This window comes from Bubalus bubalis, chromosome 13, assembly GCF_019923935.1.
Source record: "Bubalus bubalis isolate 160015118507 breed Murrah chromosome 13, NDDB_SH_1, whole genome shotgun sequence".
Taxonomy (NCBI): Eukaryota; Metazoa; Chordata; class Mammalia; order Artiodactyla; family Bovidae; genus Bubalus; species Bubalus bubalis.
In genome coordinates, this window is record NC_059169.1 from 21,024,666 (window position 1) to 21,045,050 (window position 20,385).

Below are 20,385 nucleotides of genomic sequence, written 5' to 3' on the forward strand. Positions count from 1 at the left end.
ATAATGTGGGGCTAAGGGTCTTCAGTTAAAAGTCTGTAGATCATGTCACCCCCCAAGGAATGGTCAGAACTAGAGATGCAGATTTGGGTTATTAGCCTAAAGATGGTATTTCAAATCCTAAAGCTGGCTGTACTCACCAAGGCTAGGTATCCAGACAGGTGGCTGGAAGGGCTGAAGACAGCCCAGGGTCAAGTCAACATTCAGAGGACCTCCTTGAACCTTAGTTTCTTCCTCTGACAAATGGGAATAATATTATTTACCACACAGACAGACTGTGAGGATAAAATGCAATAACACCTAAGGCCGGAAAACAGAAGCCAATGTCTGGAAAAATAAGTACTCAATACTAATTAGCTAATTATATCATTCTGTGATTGGTTCTTTCTAGTTCCATTTTCTGAATAAGGAGACTCAAGGGGGGAAAATGTCTTCCACAAAAAATTATTTCCTGGGCTGCTAACAGCTGTTACATAAGCAATGGATTCCATGCGTCAATGTTAAATGAGGTGCCTTAGCAGGGCTTCATCAGGCTAATATGTGTTCTGACTCATCCAAAGGGAGATGCTCATTTGTAGTGTTTTCCAAAACTATCTGGCCAAGAGTTCTCCAGGAAGTCCTCACAAGGTGTTCCAGGGAACATACTGGGACACGCTGGGAAGTCTGCTCTGATTAGCCAAGAGAATTGATTCAGATGTAACTGCATTTAACTAGAGGTCTTCATGAAGCCATTTCCCCCCTCCACTACCTTTAATTTGAGAAGAAATACTGTTTTCAGACACTAAATTCTTCTCCTCACAATAGAAATGTCCAGAGGATATGGCTGCAGGCTAAGCCATCTCATTGTAGAACAAATCATTAGCTTTGTTCCTCAAACAAATAGAATCATTATTATCTCCTGCCTAGCTCCCTCCAAGGGATGTTGAAAGGGAAAATTAGATCATTCGGAAAAGTATTTGGAAGCCCCAGTGTAGACAGATGCTACAGATGTACAAAGGAATTATCCTTCCCATGAGGCAGACTCATGAAACCTGTGGATTTCAGGAAGATATCTGGCTTGGGAATCCTCTCTCTTAAGAGGATTACTAAGATAACATCTCTGAAGTATGTTGGTATTCTGAGATGAGAGAAGTCGACATTAAAGATAGAAAGTGCTGAAAGATGAGGCATTTTATTGTTTGGGAAAACAAGAGAGAGGGGTGTGGTGAGAACAGGTTGGAGGGCTGTTTTAGGGCTCTAAGTACAAGTATTTTTCCTTGAAGATATTGCAGCATCTTAACATATTTCTTTAAAATAACAACATGGTTTATATTTTTAGAGGTGTCCATAGCTTTATACTGCTCTGTCTCCTTTATCTTCTGCAGGTTGGTCATACATTCACCAAACTCATTACTGGCAACTGAGAAGCAACAGCTGTACACCAGCCCTGTTGCGGTCCCCGAGTTTTTTTTTTTTTTTTTTTTTTAATCTTCTAAGTTTCTACTCAGTGGAATTTTTATTCTGGTAGGAAGAATGTTGCTATTCCCATAACCATTTTGAAATTTGCAAATAGATAACTAATCGTGTAGATTAGTAGAGATGACAGTCCATGCTACCTAGATTTAATTGGACTTGATGCTTTGAGAGTAAATGATGCTTTACTTACTTATTAGATTCTAATTTACATTAGAGTGTTAATGAATGAACTATTTGTTAGATGGCCACTTGGGGAATTCAAATCTATCCCATTTGTTCCCAAGGAAACAGAAGCTAACATATTTTATGGACTCTACATATATTTTGTACAAATGTGGTCACAATTTTCTTGAGAGACAAGTAGAAGAGGAAGGTCACCAATAAGAGTCTAAAAGCTTGGAGTCCTGGTTTCAGTCTTCCTTTTTACACTTGTGTGATCCAGGATGTAAAGAAGAAGGCTGCTGTGAAGATACAGTGATACAATGCTTAGAAAAGATGCCAAAGCAGTGATGTAAAGAGATGTATAATTATTTTACTGAAGTTATCTGTAATTAAATACAACAACGAGTGTACACACACTCAGCTGCTCACTCATGTCCTATTCTTTTGGGACCCAAGGACTGTAGTGTTCCATGCTCCTCTGACCATGGAATTCTCCAGGTAAGAATACTGGAGTGGGTTGCCATTTCCTTCAGGCGATCTTCTGACCCAGGCTTCTGAGCCAGGCTTAGAACCCATGTCTCCTACTTGGCAGGCAGATTCTTTACCACTGAGCCACCTGGGAATCTATAATTAAATAGGACAATCAGTTCAGTTCAGTTCAGTTCAGTCGCTCAGTTGTGTCCGACTCTTTGCGACCTCTTTGCCAGGCCTCCCTGTCCATCACCAACTCCTGGAGTTCACTCAAACTCATGTCCATTGAGTCAGTGATGCCATCCAGCCATCTCATCCTCTGTCGTCCCCTTCTCCTCCTGCCCCCCAACCCTCCCAGCATCAGAGTCTTTTCTAGTGAGTCAACTCTTTGCATGAGGTGGCCAAAGTACTGGAGTTTCAGCTTTAGCATCAGTCCTTCCAATGAGCACCCAGGACTGATCTCCTTTAGGATGGACTGGTTAGATCATTTTGCAGTCCAAGGGACTCTCAAGAGTCTTCTCCAATACCGCAGTTCAAAAGCATCCATTCTTCAGCACTCAGCTTTCCTCACAGTCCAACTCTCACATCCATACATGACTACTGGAAAAGCCATAGCCTTGACTAGACGGACCTTTGTTGGCAAAGTGATATCTCTGCTTTTCAATATACTATCTAGGTTGGTCATAACTTTTCTTCCAAGGAGTAAGCGTCTTTTAATTTCATGGCTGCAGTCACCATCTGCAGTGATTTTGGAGCCCCCCAAAATAAAGTCTGACACTGTTCCCACTGTTTCCCCATCTATCTGCCATGAAGTGATGGGACCAGATGCCACGGTTTTAGTTTTCTGAATGTTGAGCTTTAAGCCAACTTTTTCACTCTTCTCTTTCACTTTCATCAACAGGCTTTTTAGTTCCTCTTCACTTTTTGTCATAAGGGTGGTGTCATCTGCATATCTGAGGTTATTGATATTTCTCCCGGCAATCTTGATTCCAGCTTGTACTTCCTCCAGCCCAGCGTTTCTCATCAGGTACTCTGCATATAAGTTAAATAAGCAGGGTGACAATATACAGCCTTGACATACTCCTTTTCCTATTTGGAACCAGTCTGTTGTTCCACGTCCAGTTCTAACTGTTGCTTCCTGACCTGCATACAGGTTTCTCAAGAGGCAGATCAGGTGGTCTGGTATTCCCATGTCTTTCAGAATTTTCCACAGTTTATTGTGATCCACACAGTCAAAGGCTTTGGCATAGTCAATAAAGCAGAAATAGATGTTTTTCTGGAACTCTCTTCCTTTTTCTATGATCCAGCGGATGTTGGCAACTTGATCTCTGGTTCCTCTGCCTTTTCTAAAACCAGCTTGAACATCTGGAAGTTCACATAGTATGTGTTTTAAAAAATCAGAAATGAAAGCTTATAAATAAATAAAAATGTTAGTTATAATCTCTGCCTTTGCAAACATTTATTGAAGGTAGTTATTAAGTAGATTTCTGTAATGAGAAAGAGAAGACAGGAAAGGAAAGAGAAATAATATTATTGAGTGTCTGTGATGGAGCAGATTCAGGCCTATGTTTTTCATATACTATCTCAGCAATCAATTATCTCAAAATCAAAGTTGAAGCTTTCTTCCTTAGGATTCAGAAAATACAATGAATGGTGCATCCACATTTTACAAAAGATATTTTCCTTCCTCCATTTACTGTGCCAACTTAAAGCAAAACCAAATGACCAACTTGGTTAAACTGATAGCTAGAACTAAAAAATCTGGTTTTTTTTCTTCTTTATGTCTTTTAAAAACTGAAATATAGCTGTGCCAATCTCTGCTGTATGCAAAATGACTTGGTTTATACACATATACATTCTTTTTTAAAATACTCTTTTCCATGATGGTTTATCCTTGAGATTGGATATCAGTTCCCGGACTATAAGGTAAGACCTTATTATTTAAAAAAAGCTGGTTTCTTTTTCATCTGATGATACTCACTGTGCCTCATGGGACAATTAGAGAATGGAAGACTTTGTGTATAAAATAGGCTTGGCTCGGACTGTTGGTGTTCGAGCGGAGAGCAAGTCTTCTGGCAAGAATGGGCTCACATCTCAGGCAGTGGCTGCTTCCCTGTCCTATGAAAGCCATACCCAGCAGTGCCCGTACAGAGTTCTGTCACAGCCCTGTTACCAATTGTCCAGGCTCAGCTCAGAGCTGGGGGCTCTTTCTCAAAGTACAAGTGAAACGTGAAGACTGAAATGGGTCTTGAGGGGACGTCCACAGGTCATCAGTCAATAGATGTAAGTTAAAATATTTTTAAAAAGCCATTTCATTAGTAGTAGCAAGGAGAGCTCCACTATCGCTGTGATACGAAACTAAATTGACACCTGGACTCTCATTTTTGCACTTTTTTTTTCTGGTTCCTCACAACAATCTGCTAATATTCTAAGAAACGCTTTCCTGAATATAAACTTAAAACTTGTTCAAAATGACATTTTAAAGATATAAAATCAGTATATTCATCATATAAACATTTTAAAACATCAGCATTAAAAAATTTTTTTGTTTTTCTACTTTTATTAGTGTGCCAATTTTAGTGATGGATTGCCTTTCCAGAAAATAGGCTTTCAGCCTATAACTCCGAACATTCTCTCTCTTCTTTCCTCTCCCCTCCCCGCTCCCCCTACTTCTTCTTTCCTTCTCTTCCTCTTTTTTGTCCTCTAGTCTCTGATTCATGCTTTTCTTTCCTTAAAGATTGATTACAGTGGTCGCTTGGCCAAGCTCTCTGGCAAACTCAAAGTCCCTGCATGGGTTCAGGATTCTGTGTAGACAACTCTGGGTTGGAGTGAATCAAGTCAAGTCATCAGTTTCAGTTTTGGCTGCTTTTCATTCATTGGCTTCGATTTTCAAAAGCCAGTGATCATGTCAGTTTCAAGGTTTTAAACATTTACTTCTGATGCTTACGCAGCTTGCTTGCAGAATATCTGTCAGATGGGTTACATACCTCTTAAAATCGTTTCTTCAATAAAAGCAAATTCGTTCCATTTGCCGGGGAAGATAATTTTTTTTCCCCTGGAAGATTTGCATTCCTTCAACAACAGAACACCTTGCTATTTCCTCCCACATGGTGAATAGGGAGGAGTGACAAGGAACTTAACAAAGTGTATTTTGAATGCAGGGAGAAAAAAAAATGAACTCTGTTGGATTTGCTAAATGATTATTTCATATGTTCTTTGCTTATAAGGTTTACAGCAATTATTTAAAATCACTTTGCAGAATTTGGATAAGTGTGTACATGTCAATAACCAGGCTCTTTATCATTCATTCAAACTACCATTCAACAAATATTCGTAGAGTGTCATGAAGGCCAGACTTAGGTGCTAGGGATGTGCCAACTAGACACATCCCTGATATCATGAGGGTTCTGACAAGGAATCCGGTAATTACAGTAGAATGTAATGAATGCAATGGGAACACCCACAAGAGGCAGCTAAACCAAGACCAGAGAGTCTGAGAAAGCATCCTAGGAGAGCAGTGATGTGCTGGAATAGGCTCTTACTGGCTCACAAGACCACTAGTTAAAATTTTTAGGAATTTTGCAATCCAGTCATTAAATAGAGTGATTATGATGTTAACTTGTATAAACTTAAAATGATATAAATTATATTAAAACAAAGGCAATGCATACTAAAAAAGCATTTGTGTTAGATGCTCAGTTGTATCTGACTCTTAGTGAACCCACAGACTGTAGCACGCCAGGCTCCTCTGTCCATGGGACTCTCCAGGTGAGGATACTTGTGTGGGTTGCCATGCCCTCCACCAGGGGATCTTCCCGTCCCAGAGATCGAACCTGAATCTTCTGCATTGCCGGCAGAGTCTTTATTGTCTGAGCCACCAAAAAGCATTCCTTTGTAGCTATTTTACCATTATCTGTGCTCTCGCGGTTTTGTACGCCAAGTGTATCTGTAAGGAGGAAACATTCCACTGTGGTGTGCAACTCTGTGTTCAGTTGACATCATGTTAGTAGCTTGAAATTTACACCCCCAGGAACTGGCAAACACTCTCAACAAGCATGTTTTCTTCACAGAAATTTGTTGTGCAAACACTTCCCAGTATACCACTGAATCTTGCCAGGGAAGTGAAGAAATAGTTGGAATATATGCCTGGTGAATGCTGCATATTTGGGGTGGGGGGATGGAGAGGGCTAGGAAGAATGCTCCAGGATGAGGAACAGCATAGACCAAAGCTTAGAGATGAGAGAGGCTGTTGAACCCGAGCAACAGAGCCCAGACCATTTTCTACATCTGGTGCACATAGAGGTTCTCTTACCTACTAGACTAAGGCTTCTATTAGGACTCAGGTTCTGGTGTTGACCATATTCATTATCACATCCACAGCGTCTTGCGCTGTGCTTGGCAGATAATCGGTGCTCAGTAATTTAAGGTGGGACGCGTGGTGAGGGTGGACCCAGAGAGAGGGGCAGGTTGAGGACTACAGGGTTTTGGAACACGTCTGGGCTTTATTCGAATGGCAACAGGGAGCCATGGGAAGATATTAAACAAGGGAGTAATGTGATCACATTTGCATTTTCAGCATCTCTTCTGGCTACAGCGTGGGGAATGGATTGGAGTGTGGAAAAGCCAGAGGCAGAGAATTAATTAGGAGACTATAATCTGTGTGTGAGATGATAAAATTAGGGGAGCTGCTGTGGATGGATTCAAAAGATATTTGGAATGGCTATTTAGAGGGTTTCAAGGGAGTTTCATTATGGATTGATTGTGAGGGTGAAGGGGGATGGGGAGTTGAGGAGTCACTCAGGGTCTGGCTAGGTAGGACATAGGAACGGGAGAGGGGGGCATTTTCTGGGATGGAAACCCCACGGAGGGACGGGACCATGGGGGGACGATGAGCTGGGTCTTAGACATGTGTGTTTGAGGTTGTGGGTGACAGTGTGCAGCAGACAGCTGGATAGACAGGTGTAATCAGGAGAGTAATCTGGGCTGGAGACTTGGGATGAAAATTCCTACAGCCGGCTACAGAGGCTACCGTTGCCGCTGTAGCCAACCCAGGAAACTGTGTCCAAGATGTTTCAAATTTTAAGAATTCTGTTAGCCACCCCTGAGAACCCCATGATTTTTTTTTTTAAAAACTGTGTGTCATTTATAGATTATATGTATTAATACAGAAATGATCAGCTATTTGACTGATATTTGAGATAAAGTCTGGGATAATAGGGTGTTTCCCTGGTGGCTCAGATGGTAAAGAGTCTGCCTGCAATGCAGGAGACCTGGGTTCGATCACTGGGTCAGGAAGATAACTGGAGAAGGGAATGGCAACACATTCCAGTACTCTTGCCTGGAGAATCCCATGAACAGAGGAACCTGGCAGGCTCTAGTCCATGAGGTCACAAAGAGTCAGACACAACTGAGTGACTAACCCACACTCTGGGACAATAAGGGCTTTCCAGGTGGCACTAGTGGTAAATAACCTGCCTGCCAATGCAGGAGACATAAGAGACGTGGGTTCGATCCCTGGGTTGGGAAGATCCCCTGGAGGAGGGCACAGCAACCCACTCAGGTATTCTTGCCTGGAGAATCCTGTGGATAGAGGAGCCAGGTGGGCTATGGTCCATAGGATCGTAAAGTGTGGGACATGACTGAAGTGACTTAGCACGCACACATGCTGGGACAATTAGGAGGTGAATTAAAAAAGAGGTATAAAATGTGTTAGAAGAAAAAGACCTACAGAAAGCCATGTATAGTTCCAAGTTTTCTGGCAGAACAAGTTGCTATAACCTCACAGAGGCAGCTGTTTTACACGTTTAAACACAGACTGGCTGAGGCACTGATTCTATCAAGATCAAACCAGACTACATAGACCCGAGTAGAAGGAAAGTCGGAGAAGGCAATGGCACCCCACTCCAGTACTTTTGCCTAGAAAATCCCATGGATGGAGGAGCCTGGTAGGCTGCAGTCCATGGGGTTGCTAGAGTTTCGGACACGACTAGGCGACTTCACTTTCACTTTTCACTTTCATGCATTGGAGAAGGAAATGGCAACCCACTCCAGTGTTCTTGCCTGGAGAATCCCAGGGACGGGGAAGCCTGGTGGGCTGCCGTCTATGGGGTCGCACAGAGTCGGACACGACTGAAGTGACTCAGCAGCAGCAGAAGGAAAGTGCTAAGAGCTGAGGATAACTGTGTATCTGTGGAATGGGGCAGAGCCAACTGAAATTCCTCTAATGCAGTAATCTGCTGCCCATGGAAAGCATGGTTCTAAGGAAGCAGTTTCTCCTCTTTAAAGGCAGAGGAGGCTGGAAGAAGATTGTCTTTCAGTAAAGCAAGAGGCCATCTTGCTCTAAGAACACATCCAGTGTTAAAAACTGCGTGAGTTTCAATCACCTACTCTGGAGTAGACTTCATTAAATGTAATCTTCTCATCTTTTGCCCTGAAGTTAAAGGGAAAGAAAATCTTAAGATAAATCTCTAAAGGTTAGAGATAGTCACAAGTTTCCCTTTATCATCAAAAGGAGAAGAAACATCTTTTTTGTTTTTTTTTCCAAACACCTTTCATGGAAAGAAAGTTAAAAGTAGTTTGTTTTGGATGCATTTACTATAAATGAATCATATGCATTTTTTTTCCAAATCTTCATTTTACTTTATAAAAATGATGTCTCCCCCTCCCCCTGACACCCTGTATCTAGCATTTAAATAACATAGCTCTGTTATCCAGTCATGCTACAAACAGGAAAGGAACAGATTCTGGTTTTCTGTAGTGAAATGAAGAAATCAAAGAACCAAAGATGTTTCAAGGTCAAATCACTGCTTCTTGGTGGAATATTATTAAAGTAAGTGAGGGCTGGCAGGCAGAATATGAGCTTTGAAATTTGAATAAACAGAAAAAACATTCAGAATCTAGAAACCATTGAGAGTGTGCTCTTTTCTTTTCAAAACAGAACTAAAGTGGGAATAGAAATAGAGCTCAAAGCTTTATAAAGAGTAGGGCCATGTGCTTTTTACTTGGAGATCAGGCACATGTCAAGTGAATAGGCCAGTTATCTTCTTCAGAATAAGAATAAGGTGATGGTAGGCTGAGGTCACTAATATTCCTCTAAAAAAAACCTTTACTCCACCCACAGGCACAGACAGGAGTTGGGTTGCTGCTCCTGCCTTGATCCAGTCCATTCTTCCCTCAAGCCCATTTTCCTTCAAAGGCCTTGTTGATTTGATGTTTGTTCAGTGCCAGGTGCCATGTCTCAGGCTATGCAGAAATATATGTCCCTTTCCATGGAGTCCCTGCCATTGAAAGTAACGCCATGCGTGAGTGGATTTAAATGCAGGTTTGTGACTCTTCTGATCATCAGTGCTAGGGACAAGCTCACAGACCATGATGCATAAGGTGAAACCACAATCAAAGTTCTTTAGAATGTATATATCATTTTCAACACTTATTATTTTCAAAAATAACAATGAAAATACTTAATTTTGATGAGTGGTTTTGATTTTACATATTCCACACTAAGCATTTTACATGAACATATCATTTCACCCTCAAACAACTTTATGAGCAGATCCAACTAGCATCTCATTTTTAATATAACTTAATTGAGTTTATACAGATAAATAATTTGCCCCAAGTCACACAACTAGTAAAAACCAGACCCCAGGTTGGTCTGATGTCAAAATCTGATGCTATTTTAAAGATACAAGACTAACTTTAAATATATTTGAAGGTATTTTCTATTCCCTTATTGTTGAGGTCTTTCTGACATTACACTTTCATGTTCTGAATTCAACCTAGCAAAAAATGTACTGTGGCTTCCATGTGTAAAATGACATGTTAGAATGACTTTCTGGAGAATGTAAGAGTGAGTAAAATAATTATAATCCTGGGAAGGAGAAGATAAATATACAAATAATCATAACAGAAGGAATAATGTGCCCACTGCCTTAAGAAACACACACGTACTACAGGGGCTCAAAGAAAGGAAACTGCTATTGGGATAAAATATACTTACTTAGACTAAATCTAATCAATGTTCTTGTATCTGAAGGAAGATATGTTTTTCCATGTGAACTCCCAAGATATTATTTATATCTGAATGCTTTAAAAGGAAAAAGACCCAGAGAAAAGAAAAATATCTGGATGCCAAAAAAACCTAGTTAATACTGAAGAGACAATGTTCATAAAGCTCTAAACTGATAGAGCTAGAAAGAGAACATTTAGATGAACCCCTTTCTTTACAGATGAGGAAACTAAGACCCATTAGCTCAAGGCAGAAAGTATTATATTCTCCTTTCTGTTCTCTTAGGTTTTTTCATCTTCATCTGAGCTGTAGATTCAGAAAGAATTGTCAGGAGAAAATTAAGTAACTGAAGGCCATGCTGCTCTTCTGTAATAGATTCTGGCCTGGTCTGTACTAAGTATTAATTGAATGGATGGTTTCAATTGGAATTTAATAAGTCTCCCTTCTTAATTTAGATTGTATCTGACAAACCAATCCTTTCCTGGATTACATTTGAAATTATTCCTAATACAGTTAAATTATATAGAGTGAGATCAGCTTCATCTTTCTTGATAGGAGAGGAAAGAGATTATCAACACATCTGAAATTCACAGGCAGAGACTCAGCAAGTTTTGTTCTCCTTTCCTTTGGAGAATTTTCTCAAACCTGTAAAGTACAGAGCTCCTTTGATTTGTGTGGGTAAAGAAGTGGTGGGATAATGAGGACCCTTTCTTGTCTTTGATAAAGACTGTGAACTTAGTGAATGTAAGAAGTGTTGGCTGGAGCTTGAAGAACTAGCAACTTGTGTTTCTCTTCAGTAGGTTTCCCTATTAATCAGAAATACTCGTCATTTGCATCATCATTAGTAGCAGGCTTCTGGCAACAGCCTTCCCTTAGATGGCTGGTTCCTCCAATGCTGCAGTGCATCTGGTCCTGGTGGGGAGATTCATACTGAGAAAACTGTGGCATGCTGGGATAATCTGTTTCTTTGGATCAGACAGTTCTAGGCTGTGATCCCAGCTCTGTTACTTCTTAGATGCCTGACCTCAGATAAGCAACTTAATCTCTCTAAACATAACATTCTTTACTTATACAACGAGGAAATGAATACTCTACAAGATTGCAGAGGACTTTAAATAAATACATAAGGCATCTAAGAAGAGACTGATGTTTGTGCAGAGAATTTGTTTTGTCCTCTACTATGGCCACCTGATGGGGAGAGCTGACTCATTTGAAAAGACCCTGATGCTGGGAAAGATTGAGGGCAGGAGAAGGGGACGATAGAGGATGAGATGCTTGGATGGCATCACCGACACAATGGACATGGGTTTGGGTGGACTCTGGGAGTTGGTGATGGAAGGGAGGCCTGGCGTGCTGCAATTCATGGGGTTTCAAAGAGTCAGACACGACTGAGCGACTGAACTGAACTGATATTTCTTGCGCCTGGTACATGAAGGGTGTCTATTGAATGAAGTATAGTAGGGGCCCAACCAACAGTAACTATGATGATTGTCAATGTTACTAAGTGATTATTTGTACAAAAAACGGAACCAAGTAAAGTTTTAATATCTTAATGTCCCTAGTCTTATACACACACACACACACACACACACACACATATAAACAATATTATATGTTAATATGGGGCTTCCTTATATAATTATAAGTAACATATACAACATAATATTATGTAAAGGATACACAAGAGTTTGAAATAAATGCCATAATGTTATTACCAAACTATTGTACTTGATTATAGAACTTGGAATAGCCAATGTATAGCCATGAAAGGATGCTTTCTCCCTGGAAGAAAAGCTATGACAAATCTAGACAGTGTATTAAGAAGCAGAGGCATCACTCTGCTGACAATGTCTGTATAGTCAAAGCTATGGTTTTTCCAGTAGTCATGTGTGGATGTGAGAGTTGGACCACAAAGAAGGTTGAGCCCCAAAGAATTGATGCTTTTGAACTGTGGTGCTGGAGAACATTCTTGAGAGTCCCTTGGACAGCAAGGAGATCAAACCAGTCAATCCTAAAGGAAATCAACCCTGAATATTCATTGGAAGGACTGATGTTGAAGCTCCAATACTTTGGCCACCTGATGCAAAGAGCTGACTAATTGGAAAAGACCCTGATGCTAGGAAAGCTTGAGAGTGGGAGTGAAGGGGGCAACAAGGATAAGATGGTGGGATGGCATCACTGACTCAATGGACAAGAGTTTGTGCAAACTCTGGGAGATGGCAAAAGACTGGGAAGCCTGGCATGTTGCATTCCATGGGGTCACGAAGAGCTGGACACAATCTTAGCAACTGAACAGTAACAAAGAACCAATGTATTTTTTGAAAGGAATGTCCATGTGCCTTATCCCCAAACAGCTTAGCTGTGGGCTAAATGGGAGAGGAAAAAGGATATGACTATGCCTTTAAAAACAGATCTAAAACAAGATTTGAGTCTGAACAGACATGGTGACAATAGATATTTTTATTAATCTGTAATTTCACTAATTCAGGATCTCACTGATTAGGTACAAAAATTTAGTTGTTTCTATACCTGAAACTTACATAATATTGTATATCAACTGTAACTCAATAAAAAATGAGCTATTCCCTCCTATATATATATGATGAGGACTACTGCATTAGAGGAGGGCTTCCCTGGTGGCTCAGATGGTAAACAATCTGCCTGCAATGCAGGAGACCTAGGTTCAGTCCCTGGGTCAGGAAGATCCCCTGGAGAAGGGAATGGCTACCCACTCCAGTATTCTTGCCTGGAGAATCCTATGGACAGAGAAGTCTGAAGTGTCCATGGGGCTGCAAAGAGTCAGACATGACTGAGCAACTAACACACACACACACACACACACACACACTGCAATACAGGAGAATTTCATATATGAAACTAATGTGTTTATCTTTGCCTTCAGATAGAAGGGAGAAAAAGAAGAATTTCATATTTTGTACTATTAACACCCTAGGAAGAGTTGGAAGCATGAATAATGAGGCTAATAAGAGAAATATTTCATTAGTCTTTAGCATGTTGAGAAGTTTTAGGTATAGTTGTAAAGGGAATCAGAGAGAAAGGTAGAAAACTTGAATCCTCCTGGCTTTGCTGCCTCTGTTTCCTTACTGTCTTGGGCAGGTTTTTACTGAAAGCTACTATACTTTCCTTTAATACTTGATCTATTCAGCAAAGGTTTGCTGAATCCTGCCCTTGTGTGGGATTGGCTTTTTAGGAACCTACATCATTAAAATGCAATGATGAGCAACGTGGTCTCTGGAGTCAGCCACTCCTCTGTGTACTCCTTCACACACCGTGTGACCTTTGTAAGTTCCCTAACTTTTCTTAGCCTTAGATTGTGTTCTCTGGAAAATAAGGGAGAAGACCTATCTCATTGCAAGCATTGTTATAAATATTACATAATATACACCATGTAATGCACAGTAGAGTCCTGGCAGTAAGTGTTCAACAAATACGAGCTGCCAGTTATAAACGCTGCTGCTTTACTTAACGAGACTCTAGGAATGACTTCCATGAGTAACTGCTGTAATAAGGTGAATGATTTTCCAAGGAGAAGTTGCCCGTCAAACCTGGAGTAAGAAGTGATTTTAATTTGTAAGCTTCACAGCTCTCAGGGTGTCTGGCCCTTGCATTTAGGAAAGAGACCAGAAGCTCTCTATCAGAAATTAACCTAGTCACTGGTTATGTGAATGCTCCATCCAAAGACTGGAAATTCAGAATTTCCAATTTGACAGGACTGTTTATCAAAAATGACTGAGGGTTCTTTGGCAAAAGGAAAAATTTAGCCATCTGGTTCTGTTCCTAGCGAGAATGTAGATTTTAGACTTGAGATCATGCATAATTACATGGATTTGGCTTATATGGAAAATGAAACTACATGTTTCCGAATTCCATTGCCTTGAAGAAATGAAACCTTTTTCAGAACATGTCCACTCCATCAGCAGATCCTGTTGGTGTTTCCTGCTAAATTTGTCCAAATTTCAGCCACTTACTCACCCTCCCCTCCACTATATTAAAAGTTGGCTTTGGTCCTTTCTCCATACTGTCCTCGAGATCAGACGCCACCTCCCACTCCTCTTTCCTGCAGAGCTTAGCTTAGCTTAGCTGTCCTCCTCTTGTTTTTTCTTTCTAACTCGCTCCATCTCTTTTTCTCTACATCAAGACTGTGTGACTCTGGGCGCGCAAGCGCTCAGTCATGTCTGACTCTTTGCAACCACAGACTGTAGCCTGCCAGGTTCCTCTGTCCATGGGATTCTCCAGACAAGAAAACTGAAGCGGATTGCCATTTCCTTCTTCAGGGGATCGTCCCAGTCCAGGGATTGACGTGTATCTCCTGCATTGCAGGCAGATCCTTTACCGTCTGAACCACCAAATGAACTTATTTACAAAACAGAAAGAGACTCACAGACTTAGAGGAATGAACTTATGGTTGCTGGGGGGAAGGGATAGTTAGGGAGTTTGGGATGAATATGTATGCACTGCTACATTTAAAATGGATAACCAACAAGGACCTACTCCAACAGGGAACTCTGCTCAATGTTATGTGGCAGCCTGGATGGGAGGGGAGTTTGGGGGAGAATGCATACATGTATATGTATGACTGAGTCCCTTTGCTGTTCAACTGAAATTATCATAACATTGTTAATTGGCTATACCCCAATACAAAATTTTAAAAAGTTAAAAAAAATAACATTAGTTGGTTTCTAGGCAATAGATTTGAGAGGGATAGATAACTGCTTCCCACCCACCTCCTCCCCCGACAGGAAAGAAAGAAAATAGATTTTCATGGAACTCCCAAATATGCTATTTTTTCAATAGGTGATAGAACTTTGGAGCATTCTTCTTTTTTTCTTTTACACAGGTTAACACAAGCTCCCAGTTAGTGCTCAGTTCAGTTCAGTCGCTCAGTCGTGTCTGACTCTTTGCGACCCCATGAATCGCAGCACGCCAGACCTCCCTGTCCATCACCACCTCCTGGAGTTTACTCAAACTCATGTCCATTGCGGAGAAGGCAATGGCACCCCACTCCAGTACTCTTACCTGGAAAATCCCATGGACGGAGGAGCCTGGTAGGCTGCAGTCCATGGGGTCGCTAAGAGTTGGACACAACTGAGCGACTTCACTTTCATGCATTGGAGAAGGAAATGGCAACCCACTTCAGTGTTCTTGCCTGGAGAATCCCAGGGATGGTGGAGCCTAATGGGCTGCCAACTATGGGGTCGCACAGAGTCGGACGTGACCGAGCGACTTAGCAGCAGCAGCAGCAGCATGTCCATTGAGTAGGTGATGCTATCCAGCCATCTCATCCTCTGTCATCCCCTTCTCCTACTGCCCCCAATCCCTCCCAGCATCAGAGTCTTTTCCAATGAGTCAACTCTTCCCATGAGGTGGCAAAAGTACTGGAGTTTCAGCTTTGGCATCAGTCCTTCCATAGAACACCCAGGACTGATCTCCTTTAGAATGGACTGGTTGGCTAGTGGTGAAGAACTCGCCTGCCAATGCAAGAGATATAAGAGATGTGGATTCAATCCCTCTTGGGAAAGATCCCCTGGAGAAGGAAATGGTAACCCACTCCAGTATTCTAGCCTGGAGAATCCACGGACACAGAAGCCTGGCAGGATACAGTCCATGGGGTCACGAAGAGTCAGACATGACTGAAGTGACTGAGCACAGACGCAACCGAAGCGCACTAATCCTGGAAGTTAGGATTATGAAACTCTCAGCCCCTCTCATCTTTCAAAGAGAGAGAAAGGGGCCCAGGCCAGATTTTTTCTCACCCTATTTTCTACCAGTGCTCCCTGAAAAGTCCAAAGCTAGTTTGATTCACACTCAGCCAAGGAGACCTCGTCAGATTCCATGGGTTTCTTTCTGCTCTGCAATTTTTCCCCACCACCTCTCTCTTTCTCCTTGATTACATTTGAAATCTTTTTCACAAAGGAGTTTAAATACTGAAGAGAGTTAGTATTTGCAGCTCTTTGTCTGATATATTTTTGTATGAATGACTTTCAGTTAAAACGCAATCACTCCGTCATCAGCTTTAAAGGACAGATGCAGTTTTGGGTAGTGTTTCAGAACAGGGAGACTGGTAAAAACGAACAGAAGGGCATTGTGTGGTCATCAGTGTGGATAAAAGGGGTGATAAAGGAAAGGCTGGAGACTCATGTCAAACTTTAAAATTTTGCTTATGGTGGGTCCTATTTGTTTTCAACTGGGTGGGGATAAATACAAATTGTGCACTTCCATTTCCTGGGTATTGTAAGTAGTGCTGCAATGACCACTGGGGTGCACATATCTTTTCGAATTATGGTTTTCTCTGAATATATGCCCTTGAGTGGGATTGCTGGGTCATATGGTTGCTATACTTTTAGTTTTTTAAGGAACCTCTATACTGTTCTCTGAGGGCTTCTCAGGTGGCTCAGTAGTAAAGAACCTGCCCTACAGTGCAGAAGACACAGGAGACACGGATTTGATCCCTGGATAGGGAAGATCCCCTGGAGAAGGAAATGGCAACCCACTCCAATATTCTTACCTGGAAAAGCCTATGGACAGAGGAGCTTGGCGGGCTATAGTCCAGGGGGGTTGCAGAGAGTCGGACATAACTGAGCACACACAGGCACACACACATACACACTCGTACACACACACACACCCTCACACACACACACACACGCATACTGTTCTCCATAGTGGCTATATCAGGTTCAATTCCCACCGACAGTGTAGGAGGGTTTCCTTTTCTCCACACCCTCTCCAGCATTTATTGTTTGTAGATTTTTTGATAATGACCATTCTGACTGATATATAAGATGATAGATACCTCATTCTCATTTTGATTTGCATTTCTCTAATAATGAGTATTGTTGAGCATCTTTTCAGGTGTCTACTGGCCTGTATATCTTCTTTGGAGGAATGTCTATTTAGATCTTCCACCCACTTTTTGATTGGGTTATTTGTTTCTTTTTTATATTGAGCTGTATAAGCTGTTTATATATTTTGGAGATTAATCCCTTGTCAGTTGCTTTTATAATTTTTTGCAAATATCTTTGAAAATATTTTGCAAATATTTTCTCCCATTCTCAGGGCATGGAAGCAACTTAAATGTCCATCAACAGAGAAATGGATAAAAAAGAGGTGGTACTTATATACAGCGGTATATTACTCAGCCATAAGAAAGAACAAAAAAATGCACGAAATAATAAAAACGAAATAATGCCATTTGTGGCATCATGGATGGACCTAGAGACTGTCATGCTGAGTAAAGTAAGTCAGACAGAGAACAACAAATATCATATGATATCACTTATATGTGGATTCTGAAAAAATTGACAAGTGAACTTATCTACAAATCAGAAATAGAGTGGCAGATGTAGAAAACAAACTTCTGGTTACCAGGAGGTAAGAGGGGGAGTGATAAATTAGAAAATTGGGATAGACATATACATAATACTATATATAAAATAAATAACTAATAAGGACCTACTGTAGAACATAGGGAACTCTACTCAATACTTTATAATGGCTTATATGGAAAAAGAATTTTAAAAAGAGCAGATATATGCATGTATATGACTGATTCACTTGGCTGCACCTGAAATGAACACAACATTGTAAATCAACTCTACTCCAATAAAATGTTTCTAAAAATTTTAAAAATTGTGCACTTGGTATTTATGTTCTGCAGCTGAAAATCCAGAATCTGTCTTGTTTGATTTATAAAAACTTACTATTTTTTAAAAATGTGTGTTTGACTTTATATAAAGCGGCATTTTCCTCTGACGATTCATTAATGAGGGTTACATTATCGTCTTAAAAAAGCAAGTCAGATGGAATGCTTAATAATTTACGAGTGAACGTAGGGAACATTTGCCTGGTTTGCACAGCTGAGTACATAATTAGAAGTTCCTAGAGAGAGAGAATAGGGTGAGGGTGTGCAGAAATCACAACCATTAAAAAGCAACTTTTCCCCAAATTGCTCACAAATGTGAGGGATTAGTCAAGATACTTGGGGCTCTCTAAAACTTTTTAGCAGCCAATAATTTCTTCATGATTGAGGAACTGCAAAGGAAAAGCTTATTTCCTTTCTTAATGCCATTTTGTTAGACAGTTTTAATGAAGTAGCAAATTTGTCATGCGACAGGAAAAGCTCATGGACAACATATTAGAGTTTGCAATCCCAATCGACGTATCTAGTTACTTCGTTTTTAGGTGACTACCCTTTGCTTATTAGATAAATGACTACGGCAAATACCTTTGCAGACACTTGCATGCTGTTTTCCTGCATGTTCATAATGGCTTCAGAGATCTTGACGTCTATTGGGTCCATGACCGACTCAATGTTGAATGGTCCTTCCAGTCGCTCTGCCACCAAGAGCATGGCATCTGTTAAAATATAGGAACATGACTGATTTGAGAACTGGGAACTCCAGCTTCTAACCTGTATTGAAACACTTCCCACATGACTGGCTGAAAAATGATCACTCATTCAAATTTGGTATTCACTTTTACATAGTTCAAAATGGAATGGATGACTCAGTCTTAAAAGAGTATTGTATTTCACTTGAAGGTTTAAAACTATTTTACAAGTATAGAACCTGGCCCCAAAATGAGAAAGTAAGTTCAAATTAAAAGAGTTGAATATACCTAGCTCTTTCAAGTAAAGTTTAAAAAAAATTAGATCAGGTTCAAAAGTGGAGTTAATCTCTTTTCTTCTGGAGTATGGAGAACATGGAGATTATTGAAGTGTAAATTTGAGAGTCTGGAGGATGTTCAAATGTCAAGACTCAAGCATAACTAGGTGGAGGAAGCATTGCTAGATTTTCCAAGAACAGACTTGTCCCTACTTGGTGGTGTCACTCTATCTAGCATGCCCTGTTTTTAACACCTTGTTACACTTTAGGAATAGAGAAACTTCTCTTCCTTGGTTTTTCTCCAGTCAAGAATATTGGAGTGGGTAGCCATTCCCTTCTCTGGGGGATCTTCCCAACCCAGGGATTGAACCTGGGTTTCCTGCATTGCAGGCTGATTCTTTACTGTCTGAACCACCAGGGAAGTCTCTGGTTTTTCACATTCAAGGCTTATTACTGTGTCTATCACATTGTAAGCTTTCAAAAATGCCTATGAAATGATACTGAACTGAAGTACAGCTTGGGAAGATTTAGTTTTCTGGAGAAGATCGTCACAATGATAAGGAGGTGAGAGTTATAAAATAGGAGTGAGTTGCTCTGGGTTCCCAACCTGCCACTAACACCCGGATGACTGTGGGAGAAATCTCTAGCTCACTGGGCCAAAGATTAGTGAAGTGTATAAAGGGACCTAGGATGAGGACTCTCCCAGTGTCTATAATGAGTGATCCCGTAATAATAATAAGTGATAAGGAGGACCATTCCTTTGCCACTGCAAATTGGCCCAGTTTGGTAACCAGCATAGTTTGCTAACTTGTCTCCATCAGGACTGTGGAATAGAATTTCCTGTATGATGAAAATGTGGCTACTGAAACTTGAAATGTGGCAAATGTGACTGAATAATTAAATGGTGAATAAATTATTTTCCCTTTAACTAATTTAAATATAATTAACACTGTCCATTTGAGACCAGCAGCTACAATGAAAGACAGAACAGCCTAGACTTTTAACAAGTTGCCTCAAAATTTGTCAGGGCTTTCAATTGGTAAAGCACTTGGAAACCAATCTTAAAATGTTGCCCCTTTCAAATGAATACATGTTTATCATCAGACACTTAGAAAATATAGAAAAGAAACATGAAGGAGAGAAATACACCCACAATCCCACTTCCCAGAATAACACTATAAACACTTTGGTATATGCCCTATGTTGTTTTTTTTCCCCTCTGTGCATGAATATTTTAAGCATGCAACTGAAAATATACTGTGCGGATATTGTATAATCTGCTTTCTAAATGTAACATATTATTAATGTAACATACTGTTTATAGTAGCTGCTTCATAGCATTGGTGTGAAGAAAACAAATTTTATTTTTATTACATATCCTACCATGCTCCACCAAAGGCCAACATCAAACATTTTTCAGGGTTATAAGTAGGTATGAATTAGGCAAGTGAAAAGCCTTTTAAGATAGATGAATTTTTATAAGAAAGGAGTGTCTGGGAAGCAGAGTCACGTTTTTAGAGGGCACCAGGGTTTGTGAAAAACATCAGCTTTGACAGTATCAACAGGCTGTCTCGGCCAGACCTCACACCTGGGCCCTTGATCTCCTCCCTATGGAATGATAGAGACTAGAAGCATCCAGAGCCACACTAGAAAATCAGGGAGGTCCTG

General features: G+C 40.6%; 1 protein-coding gene across 3 annotated transcripts in view; it reads right to left on the bottom strand.

The window, feature by feature from the left end:
• GPC6 (glypican 6) overlaps positions 1-20,385 on the bottom strand; it is a 1,252,059-nt gene that overhangs the window by 103,396 nt on the left and 1,128,278 nt on the right. For all 3 annotated transcript variants that reach the window (XM_006080336.4, XM_044926951.2, XM_044926950.2), the window contains exon 5: positions 18,339-18,469. In XM_006080336.4, coding sequence (XP_006080398.1) covers positions 18,339-18,469 — 131 coding nt within the window. The remainder of the gene's footprint in view (positions 1-18,338; positions 18,470-20,385) is intronic.